Consider the following 23,530-nt stretch of genomic DNA (forward strand, 5'->3'; position numbering starts at 1 on the left):
TGAGTTCATATTTTGATCTTTCTTGTCACCACAGTACCTTTTTATGGTCAGGTTCTTTGCTGGTGTTGTTGCTCAATCCCTCCCACCCCCATTTCTTGATATGAAACTTTATGTTAATGTTGGACTCTGTTTCCAGTGTTGAGGGTGAAGGGGCACTGTATCAAGCTTCAGGCTTTTTTAAACTGATATTTTCCGAGGTAACTCAGGGGAGGGGAGGTATAGGTGAAAGTTTTTGGTTCTTCCAAGGTGGTGTCATCTGGGGAGAGGGGTGGTCATTGCTCCCCTGGTCTGTTCTCTGGTCCTTACCCAGGAAGGACTCCTGATCCCTTGGAATTATGACTGATACTGCCCCTCAGGATTTATACTCCCTCTGGACTGAAAGTGCTTCTCCCTGCCCTTGAACTATAACTTAGAAGTAGGTAAAGACAATGGAGTGGCTAAACTATTGCCCTTCAGGGCTTCCACTCTCTCTAGACCCACAATGTTCCTCCCTGTCTTTAAGCTACGACTCAGAAGTGGGTTTAGGCAATGGAGTTACCAAAAAAGTGTCTGGACCTGTGTCCAGTGCTACCACAGGGATCCTCTGTAGAATCTTTCTGAACAGTTGCTAGGTCCCCTTACTGTCTCAGGCTTGGGAGATCCAACTGCTGCTGCTTCTCTCCACCATTGGTGTTTCATCTACGTGGACTCCAGGTCAGCCTCCATTCCTCTCACATCTCTCTTCCCAAACTCCTAAACTGTTTTGGGCTGGAAGAATGTCTCACTCTGAATTTTTGTTGACTCTACCACTCCAGATTTCTATTTGAGGCATTATTTTACAGTTGTCTGGAGGATGTTGGGAGCGCTCAGTTGAGAGCTTTTTCTATTTTGCCATTTTAGTTCCAACCCCCAGAAATTTCCTGTGTGGTCTGTTTATTAAGAAAGGATCACAGAATGATGGGATCACAGAACTAGAAATGAAAAGGATTTCTGAGCCTATCTAGTCTAATTCACTTCATTTGACAGGTAAGGAAATTGAATCCCAAGGAGGTCCAATGACTTGCCCAAAGTCATACAAGGAGTGTCAAAGGAATGACGTGAACCTGGGTCCTCTTGACTCCAGCGTCCAATGTGTCCTTTAACTGTGACAGTACTGACAGTACTTTAACTGACAACAGTACTGACCCAAATTTTGTTGTCTTTCTTAGTGCTGGTTTTATTTACCTTGCTGTAACAACTGTGTATGTTGTTCTGTGGACTGCTTTATTTCTGAATCACTTCATATACACCTTGCCATGTTTTAACTTTTTCAGACTTATCATTAATTACGGCATACAATTCTACTACATAAATATATCATGGTTATTCAGCCATTTCTCAGTCTTTGGGAGCATATTTTGTATCCAGATCTTTATCATCACAAATAATGTTGCTATAAAAATTTTTGCCCACAATGACCTTCTTGGAGTTTAAGTCCCACTAGTGGAATTACACTGATAAATTTTTGCATGTTCAGACAGGTGACTGGGATAACGAGGGAGCTAGAGACCATGCCCAAAATGAAGCTCAGTTAAAGGAATCAGGGTTGTTATGTTTAAAGAAGAGAAGACTGGGACAGCAGCAAAGTACAGCGAGAACACAGCTGTCTTTTAAGAATGTCCACATAGATGATGAGGTTGACGCATGTGCTGCCAGAGTTAGCTCAGCATATGGGAGGCTCCAAAAGAAAGTATGAGAGAAGAGTTATTAGGCTGCACGCCAAACTGATGGTTTAAAGAGCCATTGTGCTGACTTCATTGTTGTATGCTTGTGAGACCTGGACAGACTACCTGCACCACGTCAGAAAGTCAAGCCACTTCCACTTGAATTGTTTTAGGAAGAGTCTGAAGATTACCTGGCAAGATAAGATACTGGACAATGAGGTACTGTTTCAAGGCAAACTTCCAAGCAATCAAACTCTATTGCAGAGAGTACAATTCTGATGGGCTAGCCACATAGCCTGAATGCCAAATGCATATTTACCTAAAAGATTATTTTATGGAGAACGTGCATGAGATAAGTGTTCACATGGAGGTCAGAAGACATGATACAAGGACACTCTCAAGGTCTCTCTGAAGAACCTTAGTACTGATTGAGACATGGGAGATGCTGGCCCAGGATTACCCACCCAACATGACATGCCCACATCAAAGAAAGCACTGTGCTCTATGAACAAAGCAGAATAGAAGTAACACAAATGAAACCTCAGATGCACAACTCTAGAGACATCTGCATCTCAAATGTTCAAACACACTCTTTATGCCTGTCCTGCGGTAGAGCCTTCCAACCTCATACTGGACCAATTAGACGCAGCAGAATACACTGTACCTCGACCCCAACACCATGATGCTATTGGTTCTCTATAAGTATGAAGGATGAACAACATTTTGAAGAGCTGTCACGTGGAAGAGGGACTACACTTGGCTTTCTTGGCTTCAGAAGTCAGACCTCTTACTACCAGTTGGAAGTTGCAGAGAGGCAGCTCTTCACGGCCCAATATAAAGGGAACCTTCCTAAGAGTCAGAGTTATTCCATGGTGGAATGGGCTGCCTTGAGAGGTCGTGGATTCTCTTTCAACCAAAGCCTAAATGTAATCACTTGTCAGTGATGCTGCAGAGATTTCTGTTCAGGTATGGATTGAGCTACGTGGTCTCTGAAGTATCTTTTTTAAAATTCAATTTTATTTTATTTTTAGTTCCTTAATTCTCTTCATCCCTTTTTCCTCTTCCCCTCCCCCATCCACTGAGAAGGCAAGAAAAACAAAATCCATTACAAATATGTAAAGTCATGCAAACCAAATGCCCACATCAGCTATATCCAAAAAACAAAAGAAAAAAAAGAAAAATTTACTCTGAGTCCACCAGTTCTCTATCTGGAGGTGGACAACATTTATCATGAGTCGTTAGGAACTGTGGTTGGTGACTGTATTTATAAGAATTCCTAAGTCTTTCAAAGCTGATTATCTTTACAATGCTGTCATAATTGTATAAAATGTTCTCCTGGTTCTATTCACTTCACTTTGTTACAATTCATGTAAGTTTTCCCAGGTTTTTCCAAAACTACCTCTTTATCCTTTTTTATAGCACTATAGTATTCTTACCTTGTCTGAACATAACTTATTCAACCATTCCCCAATTGATGGGTACCCCCTCAGTTTCCAATTCTTGGGCACCACAAAAAGTTGAAATAAATGTTTTTGCACATATGAGTCCTTTTCCTTTGATCATTTTGGGGTAAAGACCTAGGAGTAGCATCTCTGGGTAAAATCGTATGCACAGTTTAATGGCTTTTGGGCATGGTTTCTTTCTGTACTGGTTGGACCAGTTAGTACCTTCAATATTTTTCATTTTCATTTTTGTCAATTTAGAAAATCTGATGGGTGTGAGGTGGTAACTGAGGTGGGGCCCTTTAACTCTGAGCTTATATATATTCTACCCATTTCAATTACTGCATCTTCTTCCTTCTCACATATGCATAAAGAAGTATGTAAGAGAGCTCCTGCTTCCCTCCTAATCCTTCACAATTAAAGAGTTGTAGAATTTTCTTAGTTGGAAGGGACCTTGATGTCCAGCTACTCTAACACATATCCTAAAAGGAATTTTCATCCCCAGAAAGTAGTCATCCAATCTCTGTTTGAAGACCTCCAAGGAGAAGGAAACTTCTCACCCCTTGAGGCAGTCCACTCCATTTTTAGACAGTTCTAATTGTGAGGAAACCTTTCCAGACATAAAGCTTAAATTTACCTCTTTTACATCTGCTCCTGATCTTGATCTGGTCCACAGGGTTCAAGAAGAACAAATCAAATTCTTCTGCCACATGACAACTTACTAAATATGTGAAGGCAGCTATTTTGTATCCCTCAAGTCTTTCCTTCTCTGCTCCAGCTTAGATATCTCCAGTTGTATAACCAATCTTCATATGACATGGACTTGCACCATCTTGGTCAACAACTCTGGCTGTTTTCCAGCTTATCATTGTCTTTACTAAACTGTGGTGCACAATACTCCTGCTGCAGTCTGACCAGGGCAGGGCAAAAGGGACTATTGTCTCTTTGTTCTTGATGGCTACACTCTTCTCATGAAGCTGAAGACTACATTAGCTCTTGTGGATCTAGTATCACACTGTTGTCTCAATCATATTGAGCTTGCAATGCACTAAAACCCCCAGATTTTTTCCATAGAAACTTTTCCAGACTAACCACATCTCCTCTATCTTGTACAAGGGTCTGAAAAATCATATTTAAGACTTTAAATTTATTCATCTTATCAGATTCAGCCCAGTGCCCCAGTCTGTCAAAATTCTTTGGAAGCCTGACTTTGTCATCCAGGCCATTAACTGTTGTTCCTAGTTTTGCGTCATCTGCAGCTGAGGATGGTTTCATTCTTAAAACACAGTCCAGATATTAATTTTTAACTGCTAGCCCTAATGACAGAACTGAAGGTACTTGGCCTGGTTTTTAATATACTGAGATCTCTCCACATTGTATTCTCTCCTCATATCACCATTGCAAATTCTTTTTTCCAGGAAAATACTATAAAAAGGTTGAATGTTAAACATGTATTTTTTCATACAACAAAAAACATGTCAATCATACCACTGTCTTGGGGTAAAGCCCAAGAATTAAAAGGGTTAGAGCTAAAAGGTACTTTCTTGGTTACTCTGCATTAGTCACAACACAAAAGTAGAATTCTACCCCAAATCATGTCACACTAAAGCTATAAAAGATCTTGAATGATCTAATTTCTCCTATATTTTTAAGATTTCCATCAAAGGAGATTCTATAGTAGTCTTTGGTCAACCATTCTAGGCTCCAACAATTCTCTCATGTACTTCTTTTCTTAGATTCATAAGGTAAATGCCTCAGGAGTTAGCTTTAACTCATTTCCTCTTCAGTTTTCTGCAAAATGGGGACTCCTGTGGTACCTACTTTACATGGCTGCTGGGAGGCTCAAACAAGAGAATGTATAAAGTACTTTCCAAACTTTAAAGCTCTATATAAATGTCAGGAATGAAGGGCAACAGCCAGTCATAATAACACTTCATATAGTTTAAGGTCTCAAAAATTTCCCCAAAGTTTTCTCTTTTATGAGCTGATTTATCCCAATTCCTTTATCCTTTTTTTCATGAAAAGAATTGTCACTCTTTTAATCAACTTTGTGGCCAGCTTCGGAATCCTAAGAGTATATACAACATGATGCTAGAAATTTCTTTTAGGTGTAGCTAAGCTGAAGGAGAAAAAAAAATCCTTTGTTGAAAAGACTCTAGGACAATGCAACTAAGCAATGCAAAATCACAGATTTCTTTTGAAAAATGTTTTTAGTAATTTTAATTGTGATAAAATTAGAATAAGAAAAGAGGGGCAAGCCACCCACTATTTAATGGCAAACTAAATATAAAATATGCAGCTGGATGAAAGTATTCTTTATAACGATCCAAGAATTCTATCATGTGGTAGGTCGAAGAGACCTTGGAGATCATTCACATGGAATCTAAACTCCTAATTTGACAGATGAGGAAATGGAGACAGAAAGACTTCAGACAGAAAGACTTCAGTCAAGTTAGTGGCAGAGATGGAATTAGAACCCACCTCTTTAATTTTCAGGTTTTTTTAAACTGTGAACTTAAGAATCATCAAACATATTTCAATATGTTTCTCAAAAGAGAAAAAGGATGTATATGAAACTATGATCTTCTGGTTAAGTAATTTTTTTAAAAGTGTATATTATCAATGTAGTAGCAAAACTGCCCTACTTACATCCCCTTCTGGACTTTTGTGTTTTGTTCTGTGTATTTTTGTAGTTGTATTCACATAGTTCCAATCTGTGTCTTGGTAAGACTGCCAGATATATACATTCTTTAGTTATTTTGAATAGAACATCTCTATCTCTTTCTGTTGGGTTTTACAGGTAATAGGTAGAAATACTGATGACATAGATTTCTTTTATATCCTGAAACTTTTTTTGACATTACTACTTCAATTAATCTTTTTCTTTTAAATATTTTTTTTTATTTTTAGTTTAAAACATTCACTTTTATAAGATTTTGAATTCTAAATTTTCTCCCCCTCCTTCTCTTCCCTCCCCAAGACAGCATGCAATCTGATATAGGCTATACATGTACAATCGTATTAAACATATTTCTACATTAGTCACGTTGTAAATAAGAATTAGAATCAAAGGGGAAAAACCATGAGAAAGAAAACTCCACCCCCTCAAGAAAGAGAGAGACAAAAATAACATGCTTCGATCTGCATTCAAACTGCATAGTTCTTTCTCTTGACGTGGACGTGAGTTTTTTTGGGACTGTCTTAGATCACTGCATTGTTGAGAAGAGCTAAATCTATCAAAGTTGATCATCACACAATGTTGCTGTTACTGTGTACAGTGTTTTCATGGTTCTGCTCATTTCACTCAGCATCAGTTCGTGCAAGTCTTTCCAGGTTTTTCTGAAGTCTGCCTGCTCATCATTTCTTACAGCACAATAGTATTCTGTTACATTCATATACCATAATTTGTTCAGCCATTCCCCAACTGATGGGCATTCCCTCAATTTCCAATCCTTGGTCACCACAAAAAGAGGTGCTATAAATATTTTTGTACATGTGGGTCTTTTCCCATTTTTGTGATGTTTTTGGGACACAGCCCTAGAAATGGTATTGCTGGGTCAAAGGGTATGCACAGTTTTGTAGCCCTTTGGGCATAGTTCCAAATTGATCTTCAGAATAGTTGGATTGATTCACAACCCCAACAATAATGCACTAATGTTCAAATTTTTCCTCATCTTCTCCATATTCATCATTTTCCTGTTTCGTCATGTCAGCCAATCTGATAGGTGCGATGTGGTACCTCAGAGTTTTAATTTGCATTTCTCTAATCAATAGTGATTTAGAACATTTTTTCACATGACTATAGATGGCTTTAATTTCTCCATCTGAAACCTTCTTGTTCATATCCTTTGACCATTTATCAATTGGGGAATTACTTGTATTCTTATAAATTTGTTTCAGTTCTCTATATATTTTTGGAAATGAGGCCTTTATCAGAAAGACTGGTTGTAAAAATTGTTTCCCAGTTTTCTATTTCCTTTCTAATCTTGGTTGCATTGGCTTTGTCTGTGAAAAACCTTTTTAATTTAATTAATCCATTTTGCATTTCATAATGCTCCCTTATCTCTTGTTTGGTCATAAATTCTTCCTTTCTCTATACCTCTCCTAATTTATTATATCACCCTTTATTTCTAAATTGTGTACCCATTTTTACTTTATCTTGATATATGGTGTATGATGTTGATATATGCCTAGTTTCTGCCGTACTATTTTCCAGTTTTCCCAGAAGTTTTGTCAAATAAGTTCTCATCCCAGAAGCTGAAGTCTTTGGGTTTATAAAAAAGTAGATTACTATAGTCATTGACTGCTGTGTCTTGTGTACCTAACCTATTCCACTGATAAACCACTCTGTTTCTTAGCCAGTACCAAGTAGTCTTGATGATTGCCAATTAATCTTTATTTAATTTTTTTGCATTCTCAAGAATAATCATCAGATCATATGCAAAAACTGATGGTTTTTGTTCCCTCTTTGGCTATGTTTATTCCCTCAATCTCCTTTTCTTGTCTTATTGCTAAAGTTAGTATCTCTAGCACTATATCAAATCAGTGGTAACAATAGTGGTAACAATTCTACTCTTTCTCCATTACATTAACAATGGCTCTAGTTTTAAAAATAGATATTGCCATTTTAAGGGAAAGTCTATTTACTCCTATGCATTCAAGTGTTTTTAATGGAAGTAGGTGTTGGATTCTGTCAAAAACTTTTTCATCATCTACTGACATAATCATGTTTTTTAAAAAATGTTTTTATTACTAAAACTATCTATTATAGGTTTATAGTTTTCTTTCTATTGATCCAACTCTACTAGCATAAACCCAACCTGGTACATGATCTTTTTTTAAAACACTGTCATGGCTTCTTTGCTAATATTTTAGTTAATATTTTTATTTCAACATTCATTAGGCAGATTGGTCTATAATTTTCTTTCTTTGCTTCATCTCTCCCTGGTTTAGGTACCAACATCACATTAATATCTTAATAAAAGCTTGGAAACATCCCTTCTTTTCCTATGTTTACAAACAGTTTATATAGTAATGGAATTGTTTTTTAAATTTGATAGAATTTATCTGTAAATTCATCTGGTCCTAGGGAATTTTTTTTTTTTTTATGAATTGCTCAATCAGGTTTTTCCCCGTTATTGGGATATTTAAGCAGTCTTCTTCTTCTTTTGTTAATCTGAGTATTTTTTATTTTCAGATAATTTCCTTTATTTCCTCTTCAATTGTTGTGGAATTCTTTTTATTTGATGTTTCTTTCTCTCTTTGTTAATTAGACTAAGTGTTTATCCATTTCACTAGTTTTTAAAAAAATTTCTTGATTTTAGTTATTATTTTTTTGCTTTCATTTTTGTTAATCTTTTCTTTGAGTCTCAGAATTTCCAATTTGGTGCTTAATTAGAGTTTTTTGATGTGCCACTTTTCTATTTTTTTTTAAGTTGCATGCTCAATTCTGTTCTGCCTCTTTTCTTGATCAAAGTGTTTGGAGATATAAAATTTCCCATAAGGACCGCAGTAGCTGCATCCTAAAAACTGTGGTTTGCTGTCTTAATGTTATTACACCTTTGATGAAGTTTTCTATTGTTTCTATGATTTGTTCTTTGACCTATCAGTTCTTCAGAATTGTTAGTTTCAAATTAATTTTTTATCCTTTCTTCAAAGACTCTTTATTGAATATATATTTTTTTGTATTACAGCTAGCAAAGGATATTTCTGATATTTCTGCTTTGAGGAATTTGTGAGATTTTTAATGCCCAATACAAGGTTAATTTTTGTAAATCTGTATATTTTAAAATGTTATTATCTTTTCTTTCCTTCCCCTCCATCTCTATTACTACCTAATATGTCTTTTCCAAGTCATCCCCTATAACAGAAAAGTATAATCAAACAAAACATACTGACACATGGGCCATGTCTGAAAATACGTCCCATTCTGATCTTCCAGTTCGTCATCTCTTTACCAAGAGATAGGAGGTACTTTTTACCATCACTTTGGTTTTTGATTTTCTGTTACTGCAGACAGTCTCTAGTCCTCTTGCCTTAGGCTTAAAAGCATGAATGTGTAAATTGAGCAAGCTCCTGAACGGAAGGGACTATTTAGTTTTTATCTCTGTAGTCTCAGTGCCTTGGAATGTGTCTTGCACATATTATACACTTATTAAATGTTTACTGAATTTAATTCTATATCCCATCTTGTCACAAAAAAGCAGATCTCCTCCCTCCAAGCTATTCCTTAGCCAAAGGAAAGAAAGGAGTATTATTCTAGGCATCTGATGAGTATATCCATGTGGCAATTCCCATGTTGGAAATTCTCATTTTCAAATGTTATTAATTTCTTAAAAAGCATAAAAAGGCTAATTTCTTTTTTTAAAAAGCATAAATGGCCCAAGAAGTTGTTTTTTATTTAGTCCTGGGATTGTCTTTTCTATAGGTGACATATAATGCTGTCTCATAGGTTGTAATTGCTAAGAATGCTTCTACACCCTAATAAAACCAAAGAAAAGCCTACAAAGGAAGGCAAAAAGAAGGTCCCTGCTCTCAAAGAACCCACAGTCTAATGGGGGAGACAATGTGAACAACCAGACACAAACTTCTGTTGCTGTTTAGTGTCTATGTGCAGGAGAAACTGGAAATAACTGACGGCAGGGCATTAGAATTAAGGAGATTGGGAAAAGCTTCCTGTAGAAGGGGAGCTTTTAGCTGGGAAGCCAGGAGGCAGAGGGAAGAAGAAGAGAATTCTAGGCATAGGGGACAGTAAGTAAAAATGCCCAGAGCCCAGACTTGGAGTTTCTTGTTCAAGGAACAGCAAGGAGGCAGGTGTCACTGGGTCAAAGAGTATGTTGGAGAGTGTAAGGTGTAAGAAGACTAGAAAGGCAGGGGCAGGCTATGAAAGGCTTTGCATGCCAAATGGAGGATTTTATATTTGATTATGGAGGTACCAGAAGCTACCAGAGTTTACTGAGAGGGCTGGGAAGCAGAGTCACGTGGTTAGATTTAGGAAGCTTTAGGGTGATAACCCTGACAGCTAAGTGGAAGATGGACTGGAGTGAGGAGAGATTTGTGTCAGGGCAACCAGGCAGTAGGCTACTGCAATGGTCCAGGCATGAGGTGATGAGGGCCTCCATCAGGGTCATGGCAGTGTCAGAGGAGTAAAGGGAGTATAAGAGAGGTGTCAGGCCTTGGCCACAGACTGTATGTGAAGAGGGCAGGGGTGAGTAAGAGGAATTGAGGATTACATCTAGGATGTGAACCTGGGGGACTGGGAGGGGGGTGGTATTCTCAAGAGTAATACAGAAGTTAGGAAGAGAGGAGGAGGTAACAGAATGAATTTCGTTTGGGACACATTCAGTGTGACATGTCCCACAGCTGCAGTCAGCAGAGAGCTTAGGGCCAGACAAATAGACTTGAGCATCATCTGTCTAGAGGGACAACTGAATCTATGGAAGCTGATGAGATCACCAATTGATACAGTACAGAGAAAGAAGAGAAGGCTCTGGACAGAGCCATTAGGGGACTGCTGCTAATCTGTGAAAGAAGAGTTTCAGCAGAGCAAGGCTGAAAGCTAAATTGCAAGGGACTAAGAAGCAGCTGAGCAGCAAAGAAACGTAGGCACCAAGTAAAGACAACTCTGCAAGTCTGGCTGTGAAAGGTAGGTAGAACAAAAATGAGGATTAAGGCAAGGTGGTAGTATAGTAGTAATAGTGATAACTGGGGATCTAGGGGGCACACTGGATAATGTGTTAGGCCTGAGTTCAAATCTGGCTGCATGACCCTGAGCAAGTCACTTCACCCTGTCTGCCTCAGTTTTCTCATCTGTAAAATGGACTAGAGAAGGAAATGACAGACCACTCTAGCAACTTTGCAAAGAAAATCCCAAATGGAGAAATGAAAAGTTGGACACAACTGAAATGACTAAACAACAACAAAAATAGTGATAATGACGAAGCAGGACCTATCCTTGGTACTCTTTGATTCAACTGGGTAAATTACCTTCTGCTGTTTGGTGAGTTCCAATGCTGACATCTCTGATTATCTCTCTTCTGCTTTATCCCTCCTCCTTCTTCAGCAGTTTATACTCAAATCAGGAATGAACATTTGGGCTGGTGACAAATGTGTTTTTTTTCACTGTCTGGGCCAACATTCTGAGCTCTACATAAATTCCACCTGGAGAATCTAGCTGTGCTAGCAGCCTGAGGGAGGGGATCCACATGATTTGATTTTGATCCCACTCTTTCAAACCAGATTATGACATTTTCATGACTGGAAGGCCAGCTACACTGTTCTATTCAGCTTAGATTTGGCTGTGAAATCTGTTTCTATTTCACTAGGAGGAAGGGCAGGCAGAATGTCAGAACAATTGAAGAGTGAGGACACAAGTCAGCCACACAGAAGAGTCACATCTGTTTCACACAGGACTGCCTAACTTTTGCATTTTCTCTGCTGAAAGGATAACCACCCACTGTTACTCAGAATAGCTCCTCTTCTGTCTGATTTATATGGAATCGACCAGGCTTGGTAAAACCAGAGCTGGAACAGAATGTTAAAATGAAAAACGTCACAGGAAGCAATCTTTTTTTAAAAAACCAGAAACCAATGCAAGAAGATTATATCCTGTTGAACCTCATCAGTGGACATGTTTAAAATAACTATACACATGCACACACACACACATACCTACACACGAGTGCGTGCACACGCACACAGATACCCTTGTGCACTAAAATCATAGAATCATCATTCATCTCAACCCAGGCTGCCAGTAACCGTGCCATTCACTGAAAAAAATCTCCTTTTGTCAATAAGAATGCCAGGATTGAGAAAACACAAGTTGCCGTGAGAAGGGTACTTGGTTTCTGAACTGACCTCACATTCTAATACGTTTTACTAGAAATGTCTGAAGAAACCTCACTCGCTAAGTGGGGATGACAGAAGATAACCATCTTGTGCACAAGAGATTGCCACTGAAGGAATGCAGCATGGATGGCCTCTGGCACACAGACTGCCAGATTTTTCACTATGAAGCAAGTCTGGTCTCCCTGCAGGGGCCAAGTGAGAAAGGGCTAGGGTGTGGGGAGGTCTGTTTGCACTTTTTGTCCCCCCAGAGAAAACTCTCTGATGACAAGAGCCATTGCTTCCTCTTCCCTGGTTATTCTGGGAGAAGGTTGACCCTGACACAAGGGAGCTTTGCTGACAAGGTTTTCTGGGAAAAGACTGAGCCCCAGTTTGGAAGGGTTCTCTCTCAGATAAGAGCCTTTGGCATGGGCTATGGTCACTTGTCCACAAGTGCACTAAGAGAAGAATTGAAGCTGTAAAATATCAGACCTCTGCGTGTCTGGCAAAAGTAGCAGCAGCCACAGTCAGGGTGCAAGGTTCTCACACTATTTCATCGGCTGTTTCATCCTTCTTTTTCACTGCCATTTGTTTAAACTGACTATCCATCAACTAAAATCACTGACATTTTCTTTTTACAAATAACTAGCCAGCATTTATATAGTGCTTTGAGGTTTGCAAAGCACTTGACAAATACTGTCTCATTTATTCTTACCACAACTGTGGGAGGTAGGTGCAACTACTACCCTCATTTTACAGAAGAGGAACCTGAGGTAAAATCAAGTGACTTGCCCAAGGGCACACAGCCAGAAAGTATCTGAGAGTGGGATCTCAATTCAGGTCTTTATGAGTCCATGTCCAGTGCTCGATTCACTGTGCCACCTAGCTGCCTCGATTTTTTCTTGTGTTTTCCTTATATATCATTAATAAGATCCTAACCTGGGTGTGAACAAGGAAATGGACTAAAGGTAGGTCTTCTTCCAACAAATTTTGGAGCTTCCTAACTCAGTGATCCGGATCTGATGCTGGCTGTTCTAGAACAAATAATGAAGTGGGACAAAAACATGAAAGTTCTTAATCAGCAGATCTCCCCGGGGGCAGCTTCTGGCATGGACCTCTTTTGTTTCTGGAAATCACTAATATGGCAGAGAGTGCAGTATTGGCCAATTCAGGGTCACTGTGACTAGTCCCTATCCCTAGTCATCGCAAGGAATTCAGAAAAAATCAGAACCCTGGACCCATGGGGAAAGATGTTATCTTTCTCCAGAGAGAATTGATGAACTCAATGCAGACCGAAGCATACTTTTAAAAAATTTCTGTATATTTTTAAATTTGGTTTGTGTTTCCCTTTGCAACACGGTGAATATGGGGATATGTTTTGCAAGATGAAATCAAATTGCTTTCTTTCTCAGGAGGAGGCAGGGAGGGAAAGGAGGAAGAGAACTTGGAACTCAAAATTTTAAAAAATGATTGTTAAAAAACTGTTGACATAATTGGGAAATATTTAATAAAATAAATAAAACCAATTTAAAAGAAAAAAATGAGAAGCCCTCCTCACAAAAAGCTTGGGGACCACAGCAGACACCGCCACTGCTACCATTATCTCCTTTCTTAAAGGTTTAATCTATCTCTAGGACACCAAGTCTGCATATAAGCAAGACTCTATTTGAGAAAATCAGAAACTGTGGAGTCAAACTAAATCAAATTCAAGCCCATTTAAAAACATTCACTAAAACTCCCAATTGCTATCCAGAAAAGAAATATTTAATAATCTGTCAGAAGATATCTTTTTAGTCAGCAGTCCAGTTGAATTTTCAATTCAATTCAGTGCTTAATAAGTGCTTACTGTACACAAGGCATATCACAGAGTTGTCCATATCAGAATTCAGGCATACCTCACTGAGGAGCGAGTCTCTTACCTGTAGCAGCTCGAGGTCGGAGGAGTCTTCTTGTCCAGGAACCATCTCTGTTAACATCTCAGACATGACTTTTGTGTTTCCTCGGACAACATCAAGCTCACTCCGCAGCCTGGCAATCTGTTACAAGCCAAAGGCAGGGGTGAGGAAGAGAGAGAAATTAGCAATTATCTTAAAACAATTTTTTTCTCAATACCTTTTAAAAATATTACATTTGTTTCTGAATATCTCCCTTCCCTTCTCACCTACCAGTGAGCCTTCCCTTGGAATAAAAATTTAAAAAGAACTCAACAAAACTAGCCAATACATCAACTGTATCTGATGGTATATGCAACATTCCATCTTCCAAGTCCCCAGCCTCTACGATGAAGGGAAAGTTTTTCTCAATAATTTTCAAGGCAAAGTTTGGTCATTATAATGATGTAGTGTTTGGGTTTGTTTTATTGCCCTTTTCATTGACACTGCCGTAGTCACTGTAAATTGTGCTCTATTTTTTCTCCTTTGCTAGAATGAATGTTTGCAATTAGAGGTGGCATCTTTGGCAGTTTAGTGAGACACAAAGGTGTCACTAATGAGGCAGGACTACTTCAGAAAAGACTTCTCAAACAGCATTTAAAATGCCTATTTGCATGTAGTACTGTGTTAGGGACATAGATTACAAACTCATAGGAAGAAAAACCAATAGGGCATTTATTTAGTAATCAGTCCTTTTAGCACTCTTCCAGGGGAGGAGAGGAATGGGAGTAGAGGGGGAGGGACGGAGAAGAAGAGAAAGACAGAGCTAGAAAACAACGGAAAGGGAACAGGTAGGAAAGGAGAGGAAGAAGAAAAAGGGAGAGAGAGGGGAAAAGTGAGAGGGAAAAGGAGGACAGGGAGGGAGAGAAAGAGAAGGGAGGAAGGGCAGGATAGCAGTAACCTGCTAGCCCTGGAAACTACCTTGTGGAAAGAAATCCTTGGAATTTGCTCAGCCAACTATGTGAAAGTGATCAAAACCTGCTCATAAAAACCTGAGAACTGAAATAAATATCTTAACTTTTTCTGTTACTAAAGACAGTATTGCTGCAAAATTTTTCTCCTCTGTGTTGTCCATCACAATTCAATATCTTAGTCCTCTAATGATCTGGCAACTCTCCACTTATCCCTCTCCAAAATCTTTCTGACACATGTGAAGGCCACAGAAGGCTTCCATAATTCCACAATTTGCAACATAAAGGAGCCTGTTTAGGTATTCATCACATAGAAAAAATGATTCCTAATGACAAAAGAAAAATGCTGAAGGGCATTTCCCTGCCACAAACTACTTAGGTGGGAAGCCGAATAATTTATAATAGACAGTAGAAAATCTAGAACCTAAGTTATACAAGAGAAACAAAGACTGCCCTCCACTCCATATCAGTTGACTGATGGACTACATCTCATAATAAATTATTATGGGCCATCATAATAAGCTAGGCTATCATTCATTTCCAAAGCAATGTCTGCTGATAAGGTATCCCTGACCGGGAAATCAGTGTGAATTCTAGTACAGAAAGGCAATAACTGAAGCAGTGGCAGTGAGAGAGACTGCAGGGGAAAGGCATCCTGTGAGAAGATGGACAAGGGCAGGCCCTATGGAAAGAAATGCCTACAATGAGGAGTCAGGAAGCTCTCTGAAGGACCAGTGAAGGAGCAGTTGGAGAAGAAAGAGAAGAGCTAACAGTAGGTGGTGTCTCTGAAGCCAAAAGAGAAAGTGGTGAGAACAGTGAACAAATATATCAAAAGCCGCAGAGGTCAAGGAAGAAAAAGTCTGATAAAGGACACTGGATTTGTCAGTAAAGAGGTCATTAATGACTCGTGAGAACAATTGTTCTGGTAGAGGGGTGGGAACAGGAGACAGATGGGTTAGACGCAGAGGAATGGATAAAGACAACTTTTCCCAAGGAGCTTGGCTGTGAAAGGGATGACATGGATGAGATGGGGCCTAAATGGTCTAGAAGAGTTAAGGAGGAGATTTTTATAGGGCTGGGGAGACAAAAACAGGTTTGTAGGCACAGGAAACCAGTGACAAGGGAGAGAATAAATATGAATATGAGAGAGGAGATGACTCTTGAAGGAAAGCTCTGGAAGAGCTAGAAGGGAATGAGATATATGAAATCAGTAGAAGAATTATCCATGTGATCAGAGGGAAGGAAAAAAATAGATGCTGCTACTGAGATCATTTGAAGAACGAGGAAATAAGCAGAAGGAACTTGCACTGGACAGGTTCTTAACGTAGTATAAAGTAGGAAGGCAGGAACTGGGTATAAATGTGGAAATAGGAAAGAAATGAGAAAAGAGAAGGAATAGCAACGCTGAAGGGGAAAAGAAAGGTGATTAATAAAGGTAGGGAAGAGTACCTGGCAAGTAGCATCCAGGAAAACAGCTAAGATTGTGCAACAGAAAATTTGGAGGGGGTGAAGCAAGCTTAATTTGGTGAATTTATCCATTAATGTTCAGTAGCCCTGGAATAGGTACAAAGGAATTGGATGGGGCAGGTTGCTGGGGTGAAGATTCAAAGGCTGTGTGAAGGGTTCAAGTTAAGAAAGGCAAGGGATTCTAGGACAGTAGCTTGTGAAATATTAAGTAATAATATCTAAATGTATATAAGACCTTAAAGTTTTCAAAATATTTTCCAACTACTATCTCATTTGGGACTTCAAAACAAACCTGTGAGATGGGTGCTACAGATATTATATACCCCTTTCAGAGAAGAAAACCAGCGCTCAGAGAAGTTAAACCATTTGCTCATAGTCAACTAAATGTCTAAGGTGGAGTGAAAACACAAGCCTTCCTGACTCTAAGTCCTGCACATCCTTTGGTACCCCATGTTCCTTCTTAGCATGTTGCATCACACTACCAAAGCTGGGAATGAAAACGATGGTGGGTGAAGAGTGGAAGACATGTTTGGTCAGTCAGACTTTTTGCATTAAGCTCCCCTGATCACCCAAGCCTCTTCCTTCTCTGAGCTTATTTTAGTACTGGTACTTAACATGTTTGCCTGCTTGTTATCTCCTCAAGTCTCTGAGAGCAGGGACTACTGTTATGTATTTTTCTATCTGCCTCTACTGTAACATCTTGAACAAAGTAGTAGCAATTGCTCAGCATTTGCAGCATAAAATCTTAGTTCTGGAAGAAATCTTGAGGGATAATCTATTTTCTGCCAGTACCTTAAGCAGAATTATATTGAAACCACATTCAAAGGGAATTAAATTTTATTTTTTAAGATTTCTAGAGAGTTTCCAAAGTCTCCGTCTGTAATTCCTTTCAAAGGATAGCAATAATTCATAATTTTAACAGAAAAGTGATAGGGATAAATATAAGGTTTTACACATAGGTTCAGAAAATAAAGTTCATGCAATGTTAGAAACTTGGCTAGATAGGAGTCAAAAAGATCTGGGAGTGGATTGCAAAACTCAGTGTGTCCACAGTTTGCTACGGCTATCAAAAGAAGCTAATGCAATGTTAGCCTGCATTGAATTTTTTCTGCCTCTTGTTTTAAAGCGAAACAGGAAAGTCACAAAACAATAAATTGACCTCAAGGATATTGTTATTAAAACAACTTCCAAGGTATGCTCATGGATCATTCCACATTCAATCTAAGCTTTTATAACTAAATCTACAGTCCTAAACAATAAGAATTGATTTTCAGAATGACAATCATTAGTCCGTGCAAGATCCTTAAACCAAGATTAAATAATAATCATTATATTTAGTAAGGGAGAAAAGCTTTAAATACATTTGAAAAAAGAGTTCTTGTAAGAAGGGTTGAAACCAAAATGAGCTTCAAATTAACACTAAAGTTAACTACTTACACGATGAGAAAACTTTTTTCTCTAGGATTCTAGTTTTTGGAGTTTTCCTGTACAAGTTCATAAGATAAAGGTTTGAAAGGACAATTTTTCAAAAAACAAAACTTTAGATAGGGTCATCAATTTTTACTCTAATTCAATTCTCAAGTACTTAAATATCATTGTAAATCCTCCAATTTTTTTTTTAAAGATATCCTCCTAAATTTTTCTGACAAACCCTGGTTTAGGTCATTACCAGATCGAATTGTTCAGAAAGTGTGGCAAAGTAAGCTACCTTGCTAAAAGACACCAAGTTAAAAGATACCTGTTCTGAGTTGGCGGTGATTGGCCCAGTCACATTCAAAGATGAGGCCTGAGGAGCTGCGTAGGGTGTAGGAGAAGGTGCAGAAGAGGATGCAGAGTTCATTCTTGGCTGCGATTGAGACCTATGCATAGTTGCTGCTGGATCCACTTCAGGGATGCTCTGCCACACCAAAAACAAAATCCTCCATGCATTTAAACTGTTTAGATGAATACATCTGAACTATCCCATCCTGAATAACATTCTAGATGCCTGGGTAGGGACAAAAGACTGGCAATCCAACCTCTATGGCTCTAGCTTCAATTTGACTGCTGACTCTGTAGTGAGAAGAAATAAAATGACAGCCCTGAAGACACTTTAGGCTCTTCAGGGGAATTATGACTGTGGTTATAATGAATGTCTAGCATTTTAGATTGGAGGCTAGTGATACTAAGTGTTATCAATCATAGACTTTAAAGATATTTATTATAATCTTTTGTTTTTATATTGCCTTGATTTGCCAAGGTATCTCTGCTCTGCCCTGTCCCAGAGGGTTTTACCTTATAAGCAAGAATAAATAACATATTAAAAAGAGCCAGAACATGATATGCATTGTCCTATACCCATAGTCCCCAACTTTGCAAAGAATGGGGGAAAGTACCTCCTCATCTCTTTTCAGTCATGATTCTTTCAGAGCATTTAGTTTCATTAATCATGGATTGTTATACAATATGATTACTTATTATATTTTGGTCTGTACAAGGGGAATAATATAAATAGTAATTATATGATTACAGAATATTCTTTGTAACCACTGGCACAAACAACACTGCTTTGTGTCTTTATTAGAAGAGTAAAGCAGTTATGCTTAAAACACAAAGCACAAAAAGTAGTTTGTATAATACAAATCTCAATCATAATGAGTACGATGTTTTGAAAAGTTTAACTCTTTGACCATTTCAAGACACTTCTTGTACATTAAGACCCCCATTCTTATGACAAAAATTCATATCACAGTTTGAGATTAGCAGGGTGTTTTCTTAATGCAATCCTGTGAAGTATATACTAAAAGTATTATCTTTATTTTGTAGATGAGGAAGCTGGGATTCTAAGAAGTTAAGTTACTTGTCCATGAACAATGTAGCTAATTAGGATGTGAGGCTGCATCTGAACCCAAGTCTTCTGATTTCTGGCCCAGGATATCAACTCTATCACACTGCTGCTACCAGCACAGTACTTCACAGATGGAGGTCAAAGGGCTGGTGTAATATGGGTAGGGACAAAACAAAGACACTCATGAGTCCACTCCATGCAATCACATCTTATTGATCCAGTAGACCATTTCAGACTAGGGGTTAGGACATGAGTTCTAGTCTCAAGATTCACCTTTTGTGTGTTCTCAAACAAATCCCTTAACCTTTAGTCCTTTCTCTTTCTGTAAAACAGGAAGAATAGGCAATGTTCCAACCTCAAATTTCTTCAATAAATTGAATAAAGAAATCTATGTGCTTTTAGCACCTCCAAGCACAGCACCATGATCGTAACTGCTAGCTTTATAAAAACCTTCTGGTGGAGACCTCTAAGTTTTCATTTCCTTGAACTATGTTTTAAAGTTGTGGCTCCCAAAGCTGACTGGAATGAATGGATTGCCTGGATTCACTCTCAATACTGTTGCTCAAAGAAAAAAAAAAAAAGCATGAGTCGCTTGATTTGCAGTGGTGGGAAAAGATCTATCTCTTTGCCACTCTGCAAGATCATCAGTGACCTCTGTGTCCCCCAAGCAGGAAGATGACTTTCAGAGGGAGAGGTAACTGAATCTCTGCAACAGACTAATCAAGTTTCTCAAAAGTAGATACTAAGTAAGCAGACATTTTCAAGGGAACTTGACATTAAAATGATCCATCAATTGGATCTTTCTGTGCTTGGTATTAAAATCTTCTGAAGGTGAGGGCGATTCCTTTATACATTTCCTATTGTTCTTAAAAAAATAAATGCCCTACAAACTTTGAAAAAGTGTGTTCTGAAGTTCAGTAATTACGAAGGAGTAGCAGAAGATTGGTGAAAGGTTATCCAATTCTTTACTGGGTCTTCCTGGAAAATGCTGCGCTGTTGCTTACCCGCTGTGGCGTATGTATTGGAGACAGGGCGTCTAAGTCTGCCATGGGAAATTCAATCCCTTTTCTTTTCAGGTCTTCATAAATATGCACCACTCCTGTGAGATCAGGGCTACTCCGAAATGCATCAGCCCAAGCCTAAGAAAAATGAAACAAGAAGTCTTTCATGACAGTTTACTTTAAAAGTTCTGTCAAAGTTAAAAATCTACAGACCCAGAAGAATTGCAAACTATTAACAATCATATGGAAAGATTGTTAAGAATCATTAAGAGAAATGCAAATTAAAAGAATTCAGAAGTTTCATCTTATATCCAGAGAACTGGCAAAAACCAAAACAGAAAGAAAAAGTCAATGTGGGGGGGCCATGGAAAAACAAACATACTGGGGTACTGTGAACGATCTAACCATTCTGAAAAGCAATTTGGAATTACACTAAAGTGACTAAAATATTCACCACCTTGGACCCAGAGATTCCACTGCTAGACATATATTACTTCAAGGTAGTTAAAGATAGATAGAAAAGTCCAACATATACCAAAATAAAATTTGCAGCAATTTCTTGGGAAGCAAAAAAAGAAACAATGTATGTGCTCACTGATTGGGAAATAGCTAAACAAATTGTAGTACAAGAATACGATGGACTATTTACCATTGTGCTATCACAGGTCATAAATATCAATATGAATAATTTTGAGAAATGGGAAAATCAGCAAAATGAAGCCAATGAGCAGAACCAGGAAAGTACATGCAATGACTACAACAATGTAAATGGAAAGGGAAAAAAAAGCCAAGCTAAAGGCTACAGAATTCTGATGATCAAGATAAGTCCTGGAGAAGATCTGAGAAAAATGCCCGGACTTCCCTTTATCTCAGAGATGGGAGACTGCACATGTTGTCAGGTGCAGCTAATGCATTAGTTGGTCCTTCTTCTTTATTACATGGTAAGATTTGTTGGGTGGGTAGGGACATATTCTGAAATGAAACTCTTAGCTCCCTGCTATGTGTAGGATCAAACACCAACTCTTCTGTTTGGTAGTAAAGCCCATCACAAAACTAGCTCCAACTAACTTTTTCAGACTTTTCATACATCATGTCCATCATTACACATCATCTACAATCTACTCAAATTGTCCTGCTCGTTGTTCTCACACGTTTCTATTTCCAGCCTTCATATTTTTGTACCAGCTAGTTCTCATGCCTGTAATGCTCTGTCCCCTCTTCATTTGTCTTTAAGAACCCCTCGTTTCCTTCAAACTGTCACCTTTTACACGGAGCTTTTCCTGATCAGTCCAGTTGCGAGTGCAATGACCTTATACTTATTTTATATATATGTATATACATGTATACACACACACACACACACACACACACACACACACATATATATATATACATATGTAAAGATATGTATATGTTATCTCCTTTGATAGACTATTAGCTTCCAGAGGGTAGGGGTGGTTTCTTTTTTTAGCTTTGTATATTCCCAATGCCTAGTACAGTGCCAAGCACATCATAGGCATCTAATAAATGCTTGCTGATAGGTTGGATGTAAAAACAAAAGGCATAGCTTTTTTGGGGGAAAAGTTTATGGACACCCCAGTTCTCCTTTCTAGGTAAACTCTGTTGTTGCCAGACTCATTTAACTGCCTCCCTTGATCAGGTACTGAATTTCAAACAATACTATTGCACCTCCAAATATTGGAATCATTAGGGATGAAAAGGTCAGTTTCCAAAAAGCCTCTTTAATTACAATTGAAACATCTCATTTACTACAAAAATCATTAATATGCATTTATTTGATCCACTAATATGTGCAATCAGAAATTTAAAGTCTGTTCATCGAAGCAACTACTTAGTTTAATTCTGGTCTTGGAGCAATCATTCAGTTGTGTAGTTGGCAGCTAAGTTAAAATATGACCTTAGCTACTCACTATAAGTGTGACCTTGGATAAATCTGCTTGCCTCAGTTCTCTCAACTGTAAAATATGAATAATAATAGTATCTTCCTTTCCAGGGTTGTTGTAAGGATGAAATAAGATAATATTTGTGAAACACTTAGTACAGTACCTGGCACACCATAGGCACCACACGATGCTAGTTATTATTTTTAGTCTTTACTGAGGGTTGAAGAGGATCTGTCCCTGTTTACCAGGAAGGCTTCTATAATGTCAGAAAGGCTGCTTTAATAACATTTTTAGGAGGGTAGTGGCTAAGACACCCTCACTTCACAAGCAAAACCAGCCTACCTTCTTTCACCTAACTACTGAATCAATCAGTCAATCAATACAGATACAAGCCATGCTCAAGAAATTTACATTCTAACAGGGGAGAGCATACAAACATGTATCCAACTAAGTAAATGTTACTCCCTCTAGGATAAAAATTCTTTAAGGACCAGTCAGCTCCATCCTGACATCCCATCTAGTTAGTTACAGGTATGGGAAGAGGGGGGGGTTAACAGATCCTCTGGGATTATTACAAACTCTGCCCCTTACCTCCACCTCTCCCCTGTCCCCAGTCAGTGTGAGGTGGACACAGGACCTCTTCTAACCTCCTCTTCTCCTTGCCACTAAAGCTCAAAGCTGTAGTTAGATCAGACATGGGAGCAATGAAGATGGTGGGGGGGGCGGGGGGGGAGTGAGAGGATAATTTTAGTTCTTTTTTTCTCACACCTCAAGTTAGATACTGATTCCATTTGCCAGGTGCACATTTCTCTGGCAAGTTGAATACTGTGGACTATCTGATCACAGCAGGGCCTATCAGTTCAAAGAACTGTAAAGCCTTTCTTCTTCCCTAACTGATTGGCAGGAAGAAGGCTGAACTGGAAAGCTGTGGTAGTATGGGGTAAGATTAAAATTGGGATAGGGTACAGAAATACACAACTGGAAGAAATCCAGAAATGATATTTATGCAGCGTTTCCTTGGGACAATGTCAAGATCAATTTCTCAAGAGTTCTGAACATCCAGGACTTTCCTCTCCTCCCTCCTTCCTTTTGGAAGCCCTGGTTTCCTTCAACACTCAGCTCAAGTATCTCTTGCAGGAGGCCTTTCCTAGTCCCCTCAGTTTTTAGTGCCTGCTGCCAAGTATTCAAAGCGAAATAACGGAGCGTTCAAATCTTTCCATTTCTGCTTCGATAACATTTCTTCAGTTTATCCCTTTCACAATACTGACACAGCAACCATTTTCGTTCAGGCCCTCGCATACCTCTTACCTAGGCACACTAGGTAGGTTACCTAGAATAACTGCAATGGCCTAACTGCTCTCCTACTCCCACGTCTGCCTCCACTTGAATCCACCCTCTGCACAGCTGCCAAAAGGATTTTCTTCAGTGTAGCTATGACCAAATCATTCCCTACCTCTTTAGCCTCATTATACGTTACTCTCCTTCCTAAACTCTACAGTACAGGCAAATTATCCTTGTGATTTTTCACACACAGCACTA

General features: G+C 38.6%; 1 protein-coding gene and 1 long non-coding RNA gene across 5 annotated transcripts in view; one reads left to right on the forward strand and one right to left on the reverse strand.

The window, feature by feature from the left end:
- Positions 1-23,530, reverse strand: part of TOM1L2 (target of myb1 like 2 membrane trafficking protein) — a 152,868-nt gene that overhangs the window by 51,580 nt on the left and 77,758 nt on the right. For all 4 annotated transcript variants that reach the window (XM_072650172.1, XM_072650171.1, XM_072650175.1 and 1 more), the window contains exons 5-7: positions 20,091-20,225; positions 17,998-18,156; positions 13,870-13,986 (exon numbers count right to left, since the gene is read on the reverse strand). In XM_072650172.1, coding sequence (XP_072506273.1) covers positions 13,870-13,986; positions 17,998-18,156; positions 20,091-20,225 — 411 coding nt within the window. The remainder of the gene's footprint in view (positions 1-13,869; positions 13,987-17,997; positions 18,157-20,090; positions 20,226-23,530) is intronic.
- LOC140530989 (uncharacterized) overlaps positions 1-23,530 on the forward strand; it is a 50,281-nt gene that overhangs the window by 15,661 nt on the left and 11,090 nt on the right. The gene's annotated exons all lie outside the window — the stretch shown is intronic.

The sequence above is a fragment of the Notamacropus eugenii genome, chromosome 3 (genome assembly GCF_028372415.1).
Source record: "Notamacropus eugenii isolate mMacEug1 chromosome 3, mMacEug1.pri_v2, whole genome shotgun sequence".
Classification (NCBI taxonomy): Eukaryota; Metazoa; Chordata; class Mammalia; order Diprotodontia; family Macropodidae; genus Notamacropus; species Notamacropus eugenii.